Genomic DNA, 20,004 nt, shown 5'->3' on the forward strand with positions numbered 1-20,004 from the left:
TTTGGCTTATGATTGCCCATTGTTGGAAAACACCGTAATTGGTTATCATCAAATTACAAATGATAACTTATTGCTCTGGGGGTAAAAGGATGTTCGCCTCCTTCATTCTATGCATGAAGCTTCGTGCGTTCCTCAGATCACAAGCGGCGTGACGTCACTGGGGGACACTGTTTAAAGTTGTGAGTGACAGTCATTTCTGAACAAAGCAGGTGTGGAGTTTATCCTCGTGATGCGAGGTAGTACATAACAGACCAGCGACGTTTCTTTCACGCTCTAACATCTGTTAAAACTGGCTGGCTCGTAGTTCTTGCACTCTAGAAGTCGTCGTCTCCAAGCAACTGTTTTTTTACTCCTTTTGAAAAGCTGTCCGTCTCGTGTACATTCGTTCATTCAGCACTACGGTGGACGCTGCCAAAGACAACTACTGTAAACAGGTAAACTGATGGAGAAAAACTAGGTACATAACTTGGTAAGTTCAAGAGCTTCCGAGATAAATAAACTGATGCACCTCATAATGACTTTATGAGCGGCTGTTCCCCTATTTGAAAACGTTGATAGTCTCTCAAAAGCATTGTATATAGGATAACTATAGCTATATTATGATCTGTGAGCGTGTGTTTAATATAGTTTTATAATAAGAATAAGCATATTATATAGTTTATCATCTTTTTTGCTTGTAAGTAAGTATTATGCTTGTTACTTATTTTTATAGTCCATGGCGTTAATTGTGAACTGGTGGACTCTGGCTTTGAGCGCCTGTCTCGTGCTGACGGTTCGAGCTGAATGCGGCAGAGATTGCGCGATCTGCGTTTATCGGCTGTTCCGTCAACAGATAGAAAGCGACACAGTGGTGAGTTTGGTCTCCGACATTGAACACGTCACATTCGCCAATATTTATTTGTAACACAAATGTGGGCTGAGCTGTCATGTAGAAAAACATGATATTTGAAACTTTAAGAGTTGTTGCAAATTTATTGATTTGTCACGTCAAAAAGAGCCTTCAGTGGCGTTCTTAATTCATTTTGATGTAGGGTACAACGGAGCCAAAGGCACCCCTTAAGGAAATTTAGCTTTTTTCTGGTCACAAAATGTATCAAGATCGAAAAAATTGATTTCTTTTTATTGAACATTGATAAAGCAACATAATTTGTGTGGGGGAAAAAATAATAACGTAAAGTTGTTTTGATTAAAATTCAGTTTTTAAAAAAAAGATGGCGAGGGAGCCTTTTACACCACACTTGGGGTAAGTCTCCCTCAATTGGGGTAAAAGGCCCCAGGGGGTTTAAAGTGATATCGTGTAGGCTAGATATTGGGGCAATAGTTATAGTGCAAAATTTGAGAAAACAAGATGCTTTTTTTGAGTAACAAATTAAGATAATACTTACTCAAAATAATTCACTTCAAAGAGTTTATAATTTCCTGTTAATTTCAAACACATTTGACATTTTATAGCATCTCAAGTATTCTATAAACAAACTAATCTCCATTGTTATTGTATCAGTCGATGTGAGTCCACTTTGAATTTTATTTATAACAAATCTATTCACCCAACTTTTAAAAAACAATGTGTTTTACAGAAGCCTTTAACCCCTGCAACAGGGGGGCTTTTTACCCCAAATACCATCCTTTCACTTATGGGACAGTTATCGAAAAATTTTTTGATTTAATAACCTTAAACAAAACTGAAAATGATAAATAAGTATTTTATCTAAAAAAAAAAAAAATTATTAATTTCAGAGATTTTCATTAGCTACATAAATTGACATCATTGTAAAAAAATAAAATAAATAAAAAAATAAAAAACATTATATTTGTGTATATATATATATATATATATATATATATATATATATATATATATATATATATATATATATATGATCAAATTGCCTTAAAATCAACCTTTAGATGCAAAGATCTCATGGATCAGGAAATTTTTTGCAGTGCATATTGATAAATGGGCTGTTTAGAAAAGTGGTGTGCAGTTTTTTATGCTATTTAGTGTTTTGGGAGAAAATAAAATACTTTTACCCCTGGGGAGCCTTTAGCCCCGTTGTACCCTATTTCATATCCAGATGTTTTTGTTGTAACTTTCATTTATACCAAATTATATATTTTTCTCAAGTTTGTACTTTTTTCAAATAGGCCTAAAACTTATGAATAAAAGAAATAAAATAAAAATAGGTGTACATTAAAGCTATCTTGAATTAATATAAAATATGATTATATTATTACATTTTTATAGTATGAACTATACATTTATGTGAACACAGAATACAGGCAGAAATAAATTGGTTAGTAAAGCATAGCAGTGATACATCCTTAACAATTTTGTCCTTTACTAGAAATGCTGCTTGAAAAAGCACAAGACCTACTCAGATAATGCAATTAAGGATTTGTGAATACATATTTTGAAATCAAAGTATAAGTTATTAAAAGCAAGTTCTTCAAATGTAGTTCTCTCTGTGTTGTTATTTTTGCCATGAGAGATTGTTTTCGAACCTCTTTAGCAAGTTCAGCGATAATTAAATTTTCTGCTATGCATACTGGCTGTGGCATGTAACTAGTATAACAGTAATCAAGCTCAGAAATTAAGGGGGGCTCAGGGCAAAAATGCTACCAAAAGTGGCAAAAATACTCCCAAACTTCAGAATGTGGGGGCAAAAAATGCCTTATTACCTTTACCTTTATTTGTAACACCTGATATAGTCCCTAATATTCTATTCTCAGCCTAGTTATTCACATTATCACATTATTTGATGTTGATTTAGGCTTAATTTAATGGGTAGGAGGTAATATATTCTTAGTATACTTTAATTATTCAGATTGAGAATGAAATTGAAGTAGATTAATGAAAGGATGACAAAGTATTTGTATGCATTTAGAGAGAAAAAAAAACGCCCTAATTAACATTAACAAAAGTTTCTGAAAATCAAATCCAGGGGGCAATTGTAGCCCCTAAATGTAAAAGTTCATTTCTGACAATGATAGTAAATATAATACTAGATTATATTTTTGTGTGCTCTGGTGGACCAAATAATTTCCTTTCATTGATTGTCCATTCATCTCTCCCCTAGACCTGCACATTAGAATGTGAAGGGACTGTGGACTCTAGAAAGCTTGAAATCTGCAAAGACATTCTGACCGAAGAGGAGCGCCTTGCCATTGACAACCTCAAGCAAACAGAAGACAGAGCAGACCATCTACTCGCCAAGAAATATGGTGGCTTCATGAAGCGTTATGGGGGCTTCATGATTAAGAAGGCAGCACAGATTGGAGCCCCAATTGAGAGTGACGGTACAGAGACCATTAGTAAGAAATTAGGAGGCTTTATGAAGAAGGACAAGACAGAGGGCGGAGCTGAAGAACAACAGGTGGAACTGCTGAGAGAGATCCTTAGAGTTGGCCTTGGCTCAGAGTCAGATGACCAACATGACGGGGACATCGTCAAACGCTATGGGGGCTTTATGAGGAGCGTACAAGGGAACATTGGTCTAGAGGAGGCGGGAAGAGACCTGCACAAGCGTTATGGGGGCTTTATGCGCAGAGTGGGCAGGCCTGAATGGTTGGATAACCAGAAAAGCAATGGGTTTCTGAAACGCAGTTGGGAGGATGGAAGCGAGACAACACTGCCTGACATGCAGAAGAGATATGGAGGATTCATGGATTAGAATCTGATTAAGCAGATTAAAAAACAGACGCCCATCCTAAACAACCTCTCCCTACGCATTTCATGTTAATCCATTTTTGCTTTGTATTTATTTTTGTCTTTGCTGCTGAATATTCCTCCATAATGTATACAATGTACATTTGTGTTTTCAGTGACTAGGTTTTGTGAAGAATTGTTTTTTTTTTTTTAAAGAAAAATACACATTCTCCCCTTCTCTGTGCTGTCAGTGCAGTTGCCCTTCACATGTGATATTTGGTAAAGATATGGACATCAGGCAGCTTAAGACACCCTTTTATGCCACAGAGTGTTACACCTTCCTCATTTATTGATCTAACCATTCATAGGTCACATCACCATAAATTAAAAGTACTTTTCACAGTGTTGCTTGTTCTCTGAAGATCTCATCACATTAGCAGTTCTGCTTTACTCATTGCACAGGGAGGTTAAGTCTCCAGTCTACTGTCCGCACTTGATGTGTTTGATTAATGCATTTCTTTTAACAGCTGTTCAACAGCTTTTGTTCTTGTTTAAATCAACACAACATTTAAAGCTATTAGCTGTACAGAATACAATAAATTCATCTTACTGCAGAAATGAAATGTCTCAGTGAGATAATTGTTTCTCACAAATCAAGTCATCCCACTCTTGGAAGCTATTCTCTGTTAGAGTGTCATTGCCTTAATGCCTCAATAGAGGCTTTTGATTCAGGCCCCAACTTTTTTATTTTCACATATAATAGTCTTACAAACTGATATAGACCTTATTCACAGGAGCGTCATTTTTTATTTTTGACGGGAATGAATATGAAACTGTGAGGGATATATTTCACATTTCTTCAATGACATGCACTGTATAAAGCTGTCAAAAAGCTCCTAGATCACATATAATTTTCTACAATTCATGTTGTTTGGAGTTTTTTGTGCACTAATTTTTCTTGTAAAGATATTGTTTCAATGGTAACGATCCAAACACACTTTAAACAACAGTACAACCCGGTGAAGAGACTAATACGTCTCTGTCCCTCACAGCTTCGTTGACATCCTGTCAAAATTCAAGGATGGCGCTTCTGTAAAAAAAGTCTATACTGGACAGGATTACTGCATTACTGATTGTCACACGTATGTGAAATTCAGCATACTGCACTAATATCTTGAAGAAAATAAAAGACAATTCAAAAGGAACAGATAAATTACCAAGACATTTTACATTAAAAAAAATTAATGTAAAATTATTTTTACATTGTCTTTTAAAGAAAAAAAGACATAAAACTGAAAACAGCCCAATAAAGGAACTAGATAAACTAGTCTAAATTAAAATGACAATTTTCAAAATAAGGGTTAAGTTTTTGGAGTAGGCTGTAAGTTTTATTATTTTTTAATGTAATTAATTTTGTTATTTATTTAGAGGGGACACAGTAGCAGTCCTAACCCCCTTTGTACATGTGTGAGATACATTAGTATAGTTTTCCTTTAGAGTGGGACTGGACACGGGTTAAAACCAGACCTAATAATAATAATAATAATAATAAAAAACTTAAAAAAATAAACCTCACTTTTGTTATTCTGAGGCCTTTTTTTAATTATTATTATTATTTAGAGTTTTCAAAGAGTTTTTTAAACTGTGAATTGAAGGCCGAGTGACACTTGAGAAACGCGATCTCGATCAATCACAACTCTACAAACAGCACTCAAATACACTACTCCTACATGCCAATGGGCGAAGAGCGCTGAGTTACGTGACCGCAACACAACCCGTCTCGAGAGGTACTGCTGCACGCGCTGACTGTACCAGGTAAACTTGAGTGAACGTGCTGTACCTGAAGTCAGTCTCGACTCTCTTGTCTGTCCACACGTGTGAAGTGGAGCAGTGAGTAGAAACATCATTCGCGAAGTGCGGGCCAGCTCTCGTCGTGTTCGTCCCATTTTAGTTTGAAGGAGAACATTTGATTTACCTGCACTACAACAACTCACCATCCGGGAACTTTGCAAATGCCACAATGAGAAGGTAAACACTTGTAATGTTACAGACTTGATAGAACTTCTCTTGTCTCATATTTACGGGACTTAAACTGCTACAGTTGTACTTTTTAAAACACCAGGACGGCCCTTAGACTATCCATATAAATCAGTTATCTTTTCAGTCTTTTCAGGTTTTTAGTGTTGAACTGAAATCCTGACTGCACTGGTGTACTGTAATGTTTGTGAAACCAGCTAATAAGTCTACTGTGTGACTCACTGTTCAGTATTCTTATGTGTTATGTTATTCACAAAGTCACCTGCACACCTCAAAATTAACTTTCTTTTGGAGACTCTTCGGTTGATACTGTTAACCATCTACTACCACTTGGAAGCCTTCATAAAGCTACTCATGAAGAAAGATGTGTCCTGTGAAATTGTGCTCATCACTGGGGCAGGTAGTGGAATTGGCAGACTTATGGCCCACGAGTTTGCCACACTGGACGTTTCACTGGTCCTATGGGACATCAGTGTGGACGGGCTGAAAGAGACTGCAAGGCAGGTTAAAGAAAAGGGAGCATAAAAGGTGCATTACTTCGAGTGTGACTGCAGTGACAGAGCAGTTGTCTGCCGAGTGGCAGATCAGGTAAGCCAAGTTCAACACTGCTCTCGTGGGTTGTGAAGGAAAAATCTGTCTACCTGGAATGAAGAGTGTTTCATTCAAAAACATAAATGGACCTTTACTGAATTCACTGCCATAGACAATAGAAAATATGCTGATGTTGCTGTATGCATCGCAGGTGTCTCAAAGGGGATAAAGTTCACCCAAAAATGAAAATTCTCTCATCATTTACTCACCCTCATGCCATCCCAGATGTGTATGACTTTCTTTCATCTGCAGAACACAAATGAAGATTTTTAGAAGAATATGTCAGCTCAGTAGGCCCATACAATGCAAGTGAATGGTGGTTAGAACTTTGGAATGCCAAAAAAGCACATAAATGCAGCACAAAAGTCATATATAAGACTCCAGTAGTTAAATCCATATCTTCAGAAGCTAAATGATAGCTGTAGGTGAGAAACAGATCAATATTTAAGTACTTTTTTACTAACAATCTCCACTCACTTTTCACTTCAACGTTCTTTTGTTTTTTGGTGATTTGCAATCTTCGTGCATTTCGCCACCTGCTGGTTTGGGCTGGTCAAAGGCGGAGATTTATAGTAATAAAAATGACTTAAATATTGATCTGTTTTAGATTGGTTCTGAAAACATGGATGTAACCACTGGAGTCTTATAGATGACTTTTGTGCTGCATTTATGTGCTTTTTGAGCTTCAAAGTTTTGGTCACCATTCACTTGCAGTGTATGGACCTACAGAGCTGAGATATTCTTCGAAAAATCTTTGTGTTCTGCAGAAGAAAAAAGTCATACACATCTGAGATGGCATGAGGGTGAGTAAATGATGAGGCTAGGGGTGTCCCGATACCATTTTTCTGAGAATGAGTATGAGTACCGATACTTCCGATACTTGTTCTGTTTTTTTTTTCCTTCACTCCATATCAAAAGTTTTATAATCAAAATGGTGTTTAAATTAATTAATAAATTCATTAAAACTTTAATAAAATTAAAACATAACAATTAATTTTAACATGATATTGTATTATTTTTTTTATCAAATGAAGTGCATTTATACAGAACCTCACAGCACAATCCAAAATACAACACTGGAGTTATATTTTGTCAAATAAAATGCTGCATAACAGAGCATCATAGATGTTATCTGATGTTAACTTTACAGTAGTGATATATTTCTGTCATTCTTTTTTTCCTATAAATGTACCTTTTATTTTGAAGTGTTTCTGTGTTGTTTTGACCAAGGAGCGCTGACGTTATGACGGCAGATTCCCACTCTGGAAAACGTGATTCAAAGTGATTATTAAACCGCAAAAGGCTGCTATTTAATTAAATAAGTCTGTACTGTGTATGTGCCTCGCACTAACACTTGAATTTGCACTCTGTTTACTGTCCTCTGCTACAAGCAGAGCACGTGATGCTCATGACGGTGTTTTCCCTGTATGAGCCAAGGAGGAGCCTTAAAAGGTATGAGAAGTCTGCATCAGCACAACACTGTCTCCACACATTCACAAGCGCTCGCATTTGAATTGCATGCAAACTATATATTTATCTCATTAAATCGCAGCTTTTGCTGTTAAATAATCTCACTAGGACATAACGTGATTTTAATTTATGGGCTGAATGTTTACGTAATGACATTCATATGTCAGATGGTATCGGTTTTTGGTATCTGAGTATTTTTACAAGTATGACTAGTGGTCGACCGATATGGGTTTTTTAATGGCCGATGCCGATATCCAGAGAGCAGGGTGGCCGATACAATGCCGATATATCACACAATTTAATATAGTAAATAACAAAGAAAATTGCTAAAAAATAATAATAAACTCTTACTTAGCACTGTATTTACTAATTTTCACACAAAACTAAAAAATAATATTGTATTTTAAAAGGTAGATAGCAGTTTCTTCAGATTTCTGTTTAGTCATCAAATTTTAGTAATTTATTTGCACATGAAGAAATTGTTAATATATAAGAAAGAAGGAAATAACAGTACACACAGTAGTCCAGCAACCATGGATGGCATGTCGACGTTAGCAATCGCATTTACTCAAAAAATATTGAATCAAACCAATTGTACATACAGTGCATAGTGAATAAGACATTTACTTATAGCACACGTGAAGCGCTTTTACCTTGGGCTGCATCCGAGAACCTAGGCAGCTGACTTGCTACCTTGCTGCCTAATCAGTTAATGGCTTAACTGACAGCTGTTTTGAATGAATGGAACTCTTAAGGAAACTGGTCTCCAAACAGTTTGAAAAGCACCTTATTTTCATTGTACCTCCGTAAACAGCCTCCGTAGGCAGCATTTTCCTGGTTTCAGATGCAACCTTGAAGTTGCACTCACGTGCTTGTGCAGATCCAGCGCAAGCAGCAGCAATCTCCTGACAGTTCAAACGGCCTGGATCACCTGCTTGGATTGAGACAGACGGACCGTCATGATCTGTGAATGAGAAGAACTTTTGATCCTGAAGTTTTTGATTCTGGCTGATAGAATACGCGCTTCAGAGGAAGATATTAGATGAGCGCTCGATGGGAAGAAAATGCTGGATTTTCATGAGGTTCGTGAATTACATCTGTTTAAACGAGATATCTGCATATTTTCAGATGGTATACAATAGAAGTTTTATTTATATTTGCTTTTTATCATTAGAAAAGTTACAGGGAAATGTTGACGAGAGGCTGTTTGAATACGTGCTTTAGAGGTAAATAAATGAGCACAACGCAGGATCCTGGATCTGCTGAAATTGTGTGAGGTTGGTTTATTACATCTGTTTAAATGAGATATGTGCATATTTGCAGACGATATATGATGTTAGTTTTATTGATATTTGCCTTTTTATCATTAGACAAGACAGTTAAAAGTTACAGGGAACTGTTGAGGAGAAAGAGGGAAAATGAAACAGGCGAGCACTTTAACATTATGAGCTCAAACGCGTCTGCCGCAGCTCTGATATGCGGACCATTTAAATGAGACTGTTGCACACCGCTCTATTATTGTAGTAACATGATGGCATGTGACAGCAAAACAAACCCTGACTGGTAGTTTACATGTCTCAGTCGCTTCACATGCAAGCAGGCAATTTTCGGTGCCCTCAAGAAAAAAAAAATAAATAAAAAAATAAAAAAACTCTGCCTACTATAGTGTATTTATTCCACTTTTTCAGATGGATGAGTAAGAGTATTATGTCAGTAGATTGATGCTGCAACCAGTTCTGCCAGTTGTATAACTTGATGAAATATATGTGAAATGTTTCCCAAATGTACTAATGTAAAGAAGCATGTATTTCATAACACCTTTTATTCCCAGTCATGGCTTGAACACCAAGGACCCTTTAGAACTCCTTATTTAATGCAGCTGTGACAATTACTTATGCCACTACTGACAAAATCGAGCAGATAAAGCAACACCTGTTTGTGTGGGCTGTGAGATAGACTTTAGTGCATAAAATAGGCCAGTTAGTTCCAACCCATTCTTGGTCTTGAATGTGTTTTGGACAGTAGAGCCATAATTTTCAAGGCTGCAGTATTTGGGGGCCTGGGTAGCTCAGCAAGTAAAGACGCTGACTACCATACCTGGAGTTGCAAGTTCAAATCCAGAGCATGCTGAGTGACTCCAGTCAGGCTTCCTAAGCAACCAGTTGGCCCGGTTGCTAGGGTGGGTAGAGTCACGTTGGGTTAACCACCTCGTGGTCACGATAATGTGGTTCTCGCATTCTGTGGGGTGCATGGTGAGTTGTGCGTGGATACCGCAGAGAATAGTGTGAGCCTCCACACGCGCTACGTCTCCACAGTAACGCACTCAACAAGCCACGTGATAAGATGTATGGATTGACTGTCTCAGACACAAAGGCAACTGAGATTCGTCCTCTGCCACCCGGATTGAGGCGAGTCACAACGCCACCACTAGGACCTAGAGCGCATTGGGAATTGGCCATAACAAATTGGGGAGAAAAGGGGAGAAAATCCACACACACAAAAAAAGGCTGCAATATTTGAATGAGAAGTAGCATTCTTTATTATTTAAATGTCCTCTGTGCTTTTTACAGAAACACATACAGTTGAAGTCAGAAGTTTACATACACCTTAGCTAAATACATTTCAGCTCAGTTTTTTTCACAATTCCTGACCTTTAATTGTAGAAAGCATTCCCTGTCTTAGGTCAGTTAGGATCACTACTTTATTTAAGAATGTGAAATGTCAGAATAATAGTAGAGAGAATGATTTATTTCAGCTTTTATTTCTTTCATCACATTCCCAGTGGGTCAGAAGTTTACATGGGTAGCCTTCCACAAGCTTCTCACAATAAGTTGATGGAATTTTGGCCCATTCCTCCAGACAGAACTGGTGTAACTGAGTCAGGTTTGTAGGCCTCCTTGCTTGCGCACGCTTTTTCAGTTCTGCCCACACATTTTCTATCTGACTGAGGTCAGAGCTTTGTGATGGCCACTCCAATACCTTGACTTTGTTGTCCTTAAGCCATGATTTTGCCACAACTTTGTAGGTATGCTTGGGTCATTGTCCATTTGGAAGACCCATTTGCGACCGAGCTTTAACTTCCTGGCAGATGTCTTGAGATGTTGCTTCAATATATCCACATCATTTTCCTTCCTCATGATGCCATCTATTTTGTGAAGTGCACCAGTCCCTCCTGCATCAAAGCACTCCCACAACATGATGCTGCCACCCCCATGCTTCACAGTTAGTATGGTGTTCTTCGGTTTGCAATCCTCACCTTTTTTCCTCCAAACATAACGATGGTCATTATGGCCAAACAGTTAAATTTTTGTTTCATTAGACCAGAGGACATCTCTCCAAAAAGTAAGATCTTTGTCCCCATGTGCACTTGCAAACTGTAGTTTGGATTTTTTATGGTGGTTTTGGAACAGTGGCTTCTTCCTTGCTAAGCAGCTTTTCAGGTTATGTTGATATAGGACTTGTTTTACTGTGGCTATAGATACTTGTCTATCTGTTTCCTCCAGAATCTTCTCAAGGTCCTTTGCTGTTGTTCTGGGATTGATTTTCACTTTTCGCACCAAACTACGTTCATCTCTAGGAGACAGAATGCGTCTCCTTCCTGAGCGGTATGATGGCTGCGTGGTCCCATGGTGTTTATACTTGCGTACTATTGTTTGTATAGATGAACGTGGTACCTTCAGGCGTTTGGAAATTGCTCCCAAGGATGAACTAGACTTGTGAAAGTCCACAATTTTCTGAGGTCTTGGCTGATTTTCCCATGATGTCAAGCAAAGAGGCACTGATTTTGAAGGTAGGCCTTAAAATACATCCACAGGTACACCTCCAATTCAGTACACTATCAGAAGCTAATTGACTAAAGGCTTGACGTAATTTTCTGGAATTTTCCAAGCTTCTTAAAGGCACAGTAAACTTAGTGTATTAAGCTTCTGACCCACTGGAATTGTGATATAGTCCATTAAAAGTGAAACAATCTGTCTGTAAACAATTGTTGGAAAAATTACTCATGTCATGCACAAATTAGATGTCCTAAACGACTTGCAAAAACTATAGTTTGCTAATATGAAATCTGTGGAGTGGTTAAAAAATGCATTTTAATGACTTCAACCTAAGTGTATGCAAACTTCTAACTTCAACTGTTTTTTTCTGTCTGATTCTAAGCAATTAAATCATCAAATCTATTACATTTGTTATTATAATATTTCAATATGAAGCTGGTGTTTTAGAATCCCTGTCTATTAGGTGATAATAAGGTGTGAATTATATCATTTTCAGGCCTGGTCATTATTTTCTTTGCTGAATGTTGACCTTTCACACTTTTTCCTGCTGCCTTGCTCAGACTTTATTTTAATTTCAGTTTATAATTTCCACACTTGCTCTCTGTGAAAAAGTCTTCAATGATACAAATACATATGGACATCATATCTCACTCACATCATCTTAAATAATTTTGGCTGGAATAGTAACTTGTATGCCCTCATATGTGCTTAGAAATACTGATTAATTTTTATTCTTGCTGTTTCTTTATAGTTTGGTCCCATACAAGCAGTCTGTCATCCTGGGTATATACTTTGGAGCCTTCAATTTCATGGATGCTTTCAAAGGTCGAGAAAAGAAACAGGACTAAACGTAAGATGTTTCTCTTTCTCACATTGTGATACTAATTCCAGAACTCTTTCAGAAATTTTTCATGATTTGCGAACTACCTCTGCCATAGAGTTATTCCAAGTCCTCTTATGTCATAAATAAAAATAAAAATGGTCCAGCAAAGAGAGTCTGAATTATATCTTGTTTTTGGATATAGGAGGAAGAGTTTTTTTTTTAAAGGGAAAATGTATATTAAACTAAAGTACAAGGTACATTTAATATTGGTCTCGCTTCAAAAGCAGTGTTTGATAATACCAGTAACAGCAATGCCAGATGTCAAATGTAATTATGCTAGGTGGGGTTGCACTTTATTTTATATTACATGTACTTTCATTATACTTAGTGTACTTACCCAAGAAAGTACTGAGTAATATTAGGTAACTACTTGTACTTAATATGGGTTAAGGTTAGGGTTGGGTTAGGTTTATGGTTAGTAGCTAGTGATTACTATAGTTGTTGTAATTATATAGTAAATGTAGAACAGTACTGTAAAATAAAGTGCTACCCTAGGTGATACACCTTGTGTATTGCAAAATTAAATATTTACTTTTTATTTATTTTTTACATTTATTTTACTACTGTCTGTGCCAAGTGTTCACTGCTTCTATGACTACCTTTTTGTACAGTAGTTTGAAACTGAATCCTTTCCTTAAACCTATCAAAGATTAGTGCCCTGATTTACCCTCAGAAGAATTTAATTATGGTGCTGGAATAAATAAACCATAGGTTTCAATGTTGTTTTGTTTGAGCTTCTTACTTGCACTACTTAACTATGTTAAATTAACTGACCAGCTCTTATCACTGATAGCATGGAATTGCATGCAAATGGCACCATCTAGTGTTATTAAAAACATTGTTTGTGATGTAAAAATCTGTCTATTTTTGGATTTTCTTTCAGAAACTTGGGTCAGAGTCAAACAAGCTTAGCATCAATGTGTGATGGTACAGGGCTGTCTCAAATTTAAACTACTGTTTGTAAACAGTATTGTGAATAGCGATTAGATGTGATGTTATAAAAGAGATTATTACCATTATTGAATTATTATATAATTCAGTTGTGTTTTGTTTTAAGCAGATATACCCTGAGTTTTGTTGTTAATTGTTTTAAACCAGAAAATTGAAGAGTAGCATTCTTCATTTAGCTTTCAATTTGCAGTCCACCTGTAACACACGAAAGGGAACAGACCACGGTATTCAAAATGCACCACCCTTCACCAGCAGCTTAAAGTGAAAGACCAGCATCAGATTTGGCCCTTTATGACCTTTCACAAATGCAGGTGGAACACAGAAAGAGGGACGGTTTGAATGAGCTGCTACAGTTAGATTTGAGATGGAGCAAAGCATTTCAATTTATTGTTTGCCATTACAGCACCTCATTCCACAGCTCTTCAGACATAAAAGATATTCAAAGCATAGCAGCTGGCCAGCACAGGAGAGGACATGACGTACAGTAAAAGTACTATATTGCCGATACCAACACAGCTTGACAATTGTATAGGTTTATTTCTCTCAGAACCGATTATGTATAATTAAATATGTAAATATAACTAAAACAAATGGTAAGATTCTGAACAACAGATAGGGCCTATACCTTCGATGCATTGTCAATGATGTTAGGCCAACTACAAATGGCAAAAAAGAATAAAAAAAAATAAAATAAAAAAAAAGTTTGCTTACCTAGCATAATGTATTGTTTGACTACAATTGATATCAGAATGATTATCAAATGTATTATTACTGTATTATCAAAGAAAAAAAAATAGTAGAAAAAAAATATTATTCTTTATATAGATCTCTAATCTTGAAGCATATTTTCAGACAATAAATTAAAACAAAGGAATTTTATGTGTGAATCGTATTTTGTCAACCTTTAGGCCCTATTGTCGAAGTGTTACCTTAATTGAGTGGGACGACGCAAACGCAGAAGTAAAAATGTAAAACATTGCAAAAACTTACTTTGGGTTGCCAAATTGCTGGTCTTATTTGAAGGATATCAGACATCTTTCACAGACAAATATTTTGAAGTGGCAATGTAGCTTTTTGCCACTAGACATCGCTACTGCCACACATTCCTTTTATAGACAGCTTTCGCTGAGGACTCTAGCCATAGTGGCAACAAATAAACTGGTACTCGAGCTCTGTCAGATAACGCTTTAAGAATATGCAATATTTATTATTACAAGTGGACTGCAGTTTACGGGAAGCAGCATTCTAAAGTTGCTGGATGTGTTATTTCCCCGCTTATGATAGAATATGATTTTTTGTCAAATGATGACATGGCAGTATAATTCCGCAGGGAATCAGCTTGGGGAAGAAGAAAAAAAGTGCACCCTTTTTTTATTATTATTTATTTATTTATTTATTTTTTCAGTAAAACTTTGCATTGATGCGTCTGCACCACTGTAGTGTCGGTGTTTGAAGCGCGCTCCGCACGTTTGATGACGCTCCGCTGTAAACATCGCTGACGTTTCAGACGCGTGAGGGAATCTATTAAACTTGGAATTTGACGCGCGGCACTGTATTCTTCAGTCCAACCTGCGCCTGCAAACCAAGCAAAACCCTGAATTACGCAGAGATGGCAAGAAAATCTGAAGTCCCGTCTGCATATTATGGTAAGTTGCTGTTCATGGCGTACTTGATGTAGGCTATTTAAGATAAGTCTCTCTTGTGTGGTGTCAGGTTTTTTCCGCATTGACAACTTGTAACTGTTATCTGCAATGGAAGGCGTGCAGGAGAAATATCCGTTCTCAGCTGCCATAACTGAAAATATTAGTTTAAATGTGGCTTTTTCATACGTGGAGGGGAAAAAAAAAAAAAAAAAGAAAAAAGAACTATCGCCCTTGGGAATTATTACACGATTCAGTGTAGTCGGTTTATATCCCGCCTATACAGCCACAATTGTGATATTCATATTCAGTGATTATTAATCTTTTGCACTTACATGCATTTTCAGTATTCCCTAACAGCCCAACTGAAATAATGGAAGCGCAACTTTGTGTTGACAAGGGCATCATGTGCTGTGCTGTGCTGTCTTTTAGCAAATCAGTGAGTCATTTCACATAGGAACCTCTTGCTCATGAGCTATCTGTATTATAAACAATTTACACATTTAAGATAAGACTGACAAAACGCAAAGGCTTCTTCTGTAAATCATTTTTTGCAATGCATATCACGCAAAGTATTTAAGTGTTTTAAAAGACAATACTGTTTTGTAGTGTTGTTGGTCAGCAGAAATAATAGGTGTTTTGGTTGGTTGAGCAGTATTCATACAGGTAAAAAAAAATATTTTCCCAATTAATAGTGAAATTTGAATATGCACATATATACCTACATATATGAACTATAATTGCATATGCAGGTTTGTAGATTCCCATAGGGTTTAATCACTGAAATGCAGTTTCAGGTTTATCCAGCAGCTGACATACTTTGATATGTTTAGGTTTTAAAATCATTGTTGCTAACTAGATTACTAATACCCAAGGATTAGGGTGTTTGAACATTACTGTACATAAATGTAGTAATGTATGAACATGGTATGTTATCAAATATGATGAGTTGTCAGAAAACAAAATATTAGAATTTGAATCCAGAGACATTGCAACCCTTACAAAAAGTACTGTGGCACTGCCATTGTACAGTGATGTATCAAGTGGTAATAACATCGTACTGAATGCACTGTTCCATAGTCAGACTGATCTCACAGTGAAATCGAAAAGAGTAGGTTGACTTTTCTTTAGCTAAATTCAGTCTGTGCTTACAGATATGTGAAACTGCGCCCAGTGGCCAAAGAGGTAAGTGAGTGCCATTTTCCGGGTGTAATGTCCACAGAGGGGCACCAAAAGCAAGTTGTTTCAGCTTTACAGCCTGTGATAAAGTGAACAGAAATGCATATAAACTCTTACCCCCAATCCAAACCCTAAAGCTAACCATTAGTGGAGTAAAAATGCAATGTTAGAGGGAAAACTGCAACCTCCGAATCTCCCTCATCGCTGATAATGCGAATGCGATTACTTCCTGGTTTCAACATGGTATCTAAATCCAGGTCTCCACACTGCTGATGCAACACGCTTCTGGTAACACCTCAGGGGAAGGTAAACACGATGCAAACATGTCTGATGGGAGATGGTGCTTGTCAGTGAGCCGGCATAATGTGGCATATCCTAGGGTGACGGAAGTATTGTAAACAACTTGCCGACCTCTTGTGTGATCATATTGCCATAGTATTTACATGGTACTTAAAGGTACCTCAAAGAAAACCACAGTACATGTCCAAAACCATGTTATGTTGAGCACAAATGTTTAGTTGAGCAGTTACTTCTTCAGACTGTGTAAATCAGTTGTCAAAACTGCATAAATCTTAGGAAATTAGTAACACAGAGTTACAAACAAGTGTAACTTGCATGATTTAGGTGTGCAAGTGGACATGTATAATGTTTACACACCACTGTATCTTATAGCAGCTTGAATAGGCAAGGATTCAGGACCTGTTATTGTTTGTTTTAATCTTGCTCTCTGTGGCTGCACATCTGTGACCACATTTATTTTTCCTCACTGGAATAATTTGTAATGTTGTACTGAGCCTCCATTAAATAAAAGTAACACTTACTCTTTCGTGTTTTTGTCAACAACATTAAAACTCTCTAGAGTCATTGTCATTTAGCATTGCTGCTACCAAATCACTTTAGTTTGACACCATTTCTCATGTGTCAGGGAGATTAAAATGGAGCTTGCCTGGTGCTTGATCCTTTTAAAACCAGTCAAACAAGATGCATATGTTTTAGCTGTAATCTAAATATCAGAAGGATCAGAATCAGCTTTATTGCCAGGTATTCTTACAAGGAATTTGCCTTGGTGACAGGAGCTTCCAGTGCAAAACAATACAATAGAGCAACATACATAATAATAAAAATATTTTAATTAAAAAATAAATAAATAAATAAAAATAGAATAAAACAAAAGTGGAGTAAAATAATATATATATATATATATATTACACACACATGGTGCAAATTTAAATACAAATCGGTTATATACAGTGCAAGGGAATGTAATGGCAGAAGAGGTTGGATGTGTTGGATGAATATAAAAAGACTAAACTGTGAATTGCACATAATTATTGCTCAATGGGGCAGTTTTAACTGTTCATGAGATGGATAGCCTGAGGGAAAAACTGTTCTTGTGCTCAGAGCACTGAATTGTTGGCCAGAAGGCAACAGTTTAAAAAGGTAGTGGTAATCTTGTACCTTAATTTTTAATTAATTGTAATTGTGGGATGTATTAATTTGAATGAATAAATTGGAATTAAAAGACCCTAAAAGTGTTGTTAGTGCACATATACTGTATATGGCACACAGGAGGAGCCAGCTGGCCAATGTGATCAGCCAAAGTGAGGCAAACTCATGTAATATTTATAAGAAATAAATATGCAAGTTGGGAGCAAAACCCTGAGAAAAGGTCACTTGGTGTGAAAAAACCTACATTTGCATCCTTAGTTTTTTTGGCATCCATCATTGAGGCAGCAAGATCATTGTGAAAGAGATTGTTGGGGAACTCTGGTGTCAGAATTCAGCAAATTTGCTAATGCTCTTTTCATTACCTTCACTATGCAAAAACAAGAAGGACCTATTTTTAGTCGGGCTGCAGTTAAGACCATGAATAAATCAACAGGGCAAATTTGGGACCAGAGAATAAAATTTTCATGACGTGCCATCAGTAAGTGGTGTCTTTTCCACACCTCTCTGAAAAATCACTGCCAAGATGAGAAATGTTACATGTAAGACAATTACCTTTTCATGGTCAGGAGTAAGAGCAACTAATGTTTGAAACATAAGCCTCTGAAGGTTCGTTTTTGTACAGAGAGTCATAAGTGGTGATTACTGAAAGAACCAATAGTATCCGAAAGAATGGAGAACTGCTTCTGTTCTTGCATTAAAATGGCACTAATGGAATTTCTTTTCACATTTTTTATGTTTTTGTTTATAAAGACCCCATGAAATAAATTAATATTAGAGGTTTTAGTTAATGTATGTTAGTAAGTAGCCAATTGTAAATGCTAGTCTACTCCTAAAACACAAAATTAATTTGAATAAATGTACATTTTAAATGTGTACAATACTTTTTCTTCGAGGAAAATGGACAAAAAAATTACTCTTGTCCAGAGGGTCATATACAGGTTGTATACAGGGCCGCATTAACGCACAGACTTACCTGGGCTGAAGCACCATGGGCCCTGGCTGCAGGGATGCCCCCAAGTCGTGGCATCCATCACGCTAAGCCCCCCCCCCCCCAAAACTGCACTTATCAAGCCATGTCATGGCAAAGTCTAAATTGCGAACCTTGTTCTGTAAAACTCCTGCGAGAATCGCATTTGCTGCTAAAAAGGTCAGGATAAGGGGTGGGGTTAGGGTTAGGAGTAGGGGTATTGTTCCTAAGGGTCCCAAATAAACACAGTGTATGAAAGTTGCATGCAAATCTCACAATATTTTTCACAGAACAAAAGGTACCATCTAGACAACCCCATTTCAAGGGTTTCAGCTTGTCGATGTTAAGTAGAGCTTACTGCATGAGGATGACATGGCTGAATTGGGCTTCAAAGACAACATTATGAATTAGGCATAAATACCCTCTTTATCGTTTCTAACATAGGTTGATTGATGGTACAGTATCTTTTGGTAGTAGTGCATTTCATTTCCACTGTAAAAATGTTCAGGAGGTGTTATAAGAGAGCTAGCCATTCTCCTGATTGCCACTGATAAAGTATACTAGAGGTCATCCTATTGTGCATTTAGCCTATTTTAGTATCAAAATGCCACCTCATCACTCTCCTCCTGCAGCAACTATAAAAACATTATCATTCTTTGGCAGTCACCATTGCTAACCATCACTGGCACTCTGGCTGAAGATACAGGAGAGGAAAGCAAATTTATGTGAATTATTTTTTGTCAGCCAACTCTTATCTTGCCGTAGCCACAGTCAGAAAGTTACATTCCTCGGCTGTCAGAAGTAGATAATCCAGACTGTCAGCTTCCTTTGGGCTGCTGCATAGTGCTTTTCTAATCTGGGGCATTCTTCCCAGCTTGTGCAAATCAGACCAAGGACGTACACGTGTGAAGATACACAGTACACATCCAATGAATAAAGCAATCACCAAAAAATAACTTGTTCATAATGATTCCTTAGGACATGGGAACTTTTAAAGGCTTGAAGACAATTGTGAACAATGATTTGCTACTTGGTAGTTTGCCACAGTAAACACTGTTCCCTCTGAGCTGTGCGCGTGTGCGGCCATGCACTTCTGATCTTTCTTCTGCACAGATGGAAAAAATGTCCGTGCAGATGACGGACTCAGATTATGTATGAAGTATGAAGCTCAAGCTTTGCGTGAAATCTTGTGTGCAAACAAGGTGGAAATACACATTGAAAATGAGGCTGCACACCCAAACGTTTAAATGTGCTTCATGTTCAGTGTCCAATGTTCAATGTTATTTAAATATAAATTTTTGTTCAGTTCGCCGAAGGTTCTGCCCAATAGAAATAGGATTTGCTCAGCAGGAACAAAAGTTAGAGGGAACATTGGGCATAGGATGGACTACACTCCCTTTTAATGGAAAACATAG

At 37.0% G+C, this 20,004-nt stretch overlaps 2 protein-coding genes across 4 annotated transcripts in view; both read left to right on the top strand.

The window, feature by feature from the left end:
* Positions 1–212: 212 nt before the first annotated feature.
* Positions 213–4,263, top strand: LOC127441262 (proenkephalin-A-like). Of its 2 annotated transcripts, none has more exons than XM_051698462.1 (3): positions 213–469; positions 713–850; positions 3,078–4,263. In XM_051698462.1, the coding sequence occupies exons 2-3, from the start codon at positions 716–718 to the stop codon at positions 3,669–3,671; spliced, it is 729 nt and encodes a 242-aa protein (XP_051554422.1). In that variant the 5' UTR covers positions 213–469; positions 713–715; the 3' UTR covers positions 3,672–4,263. The 2 variants fall into 2 exon arrangements, with proteins under 2 accessions (XP_051554422.1, XP_051554421.1); XM_051698461.1 differs by having other exon boundaries at positions 213–434.
* Positions 4,264–14,822: 10,559 nt separating this feature from the next.
* The window catches only part of LOC127441241 (choline transporter-like protein 5-A), a 108,501-nt gene continuing 103,319 nt past the window's right edge, over positions 14,823–20,004 (top strand). Inside the window, exon 1 of one of the 2 annotated variants that reach the window (XM_051698412.1) lies at positions 14,823–15,000. In XM_051698412.1, coding sequence (XP_051554372.1) covers positions 14,964–15,000 — 37 coding nt within the window. In that variant the 5' untranslated portion in view covers positions 14,823–14,963. The remainder of the gene's footprint in view (positions 15,001–20,004) is intronic. The other variant, XM_051698413.1, reaches the window with a different exon arrangement.

The sequence above is a fragment of the Myxocyprinus asiaticus genome, chromosome 5 (genome assembly GCF_019703515.2).
Source record: "Myxocyprinus asiaticus isolate MX2 ecotype Aquarium Trade chromosome 5, UBuf_Myxa_2, whole genome shotgun sequence".
In the NCBI taxonomy this organism is placed as follows: domain Eukaryota; kingdom Metazoa; phylum Chordata; class Actinopteri; order Cypriniformes; family Catostomidae; genus Myxocyprinus; species Myxocyprinus asiaticus.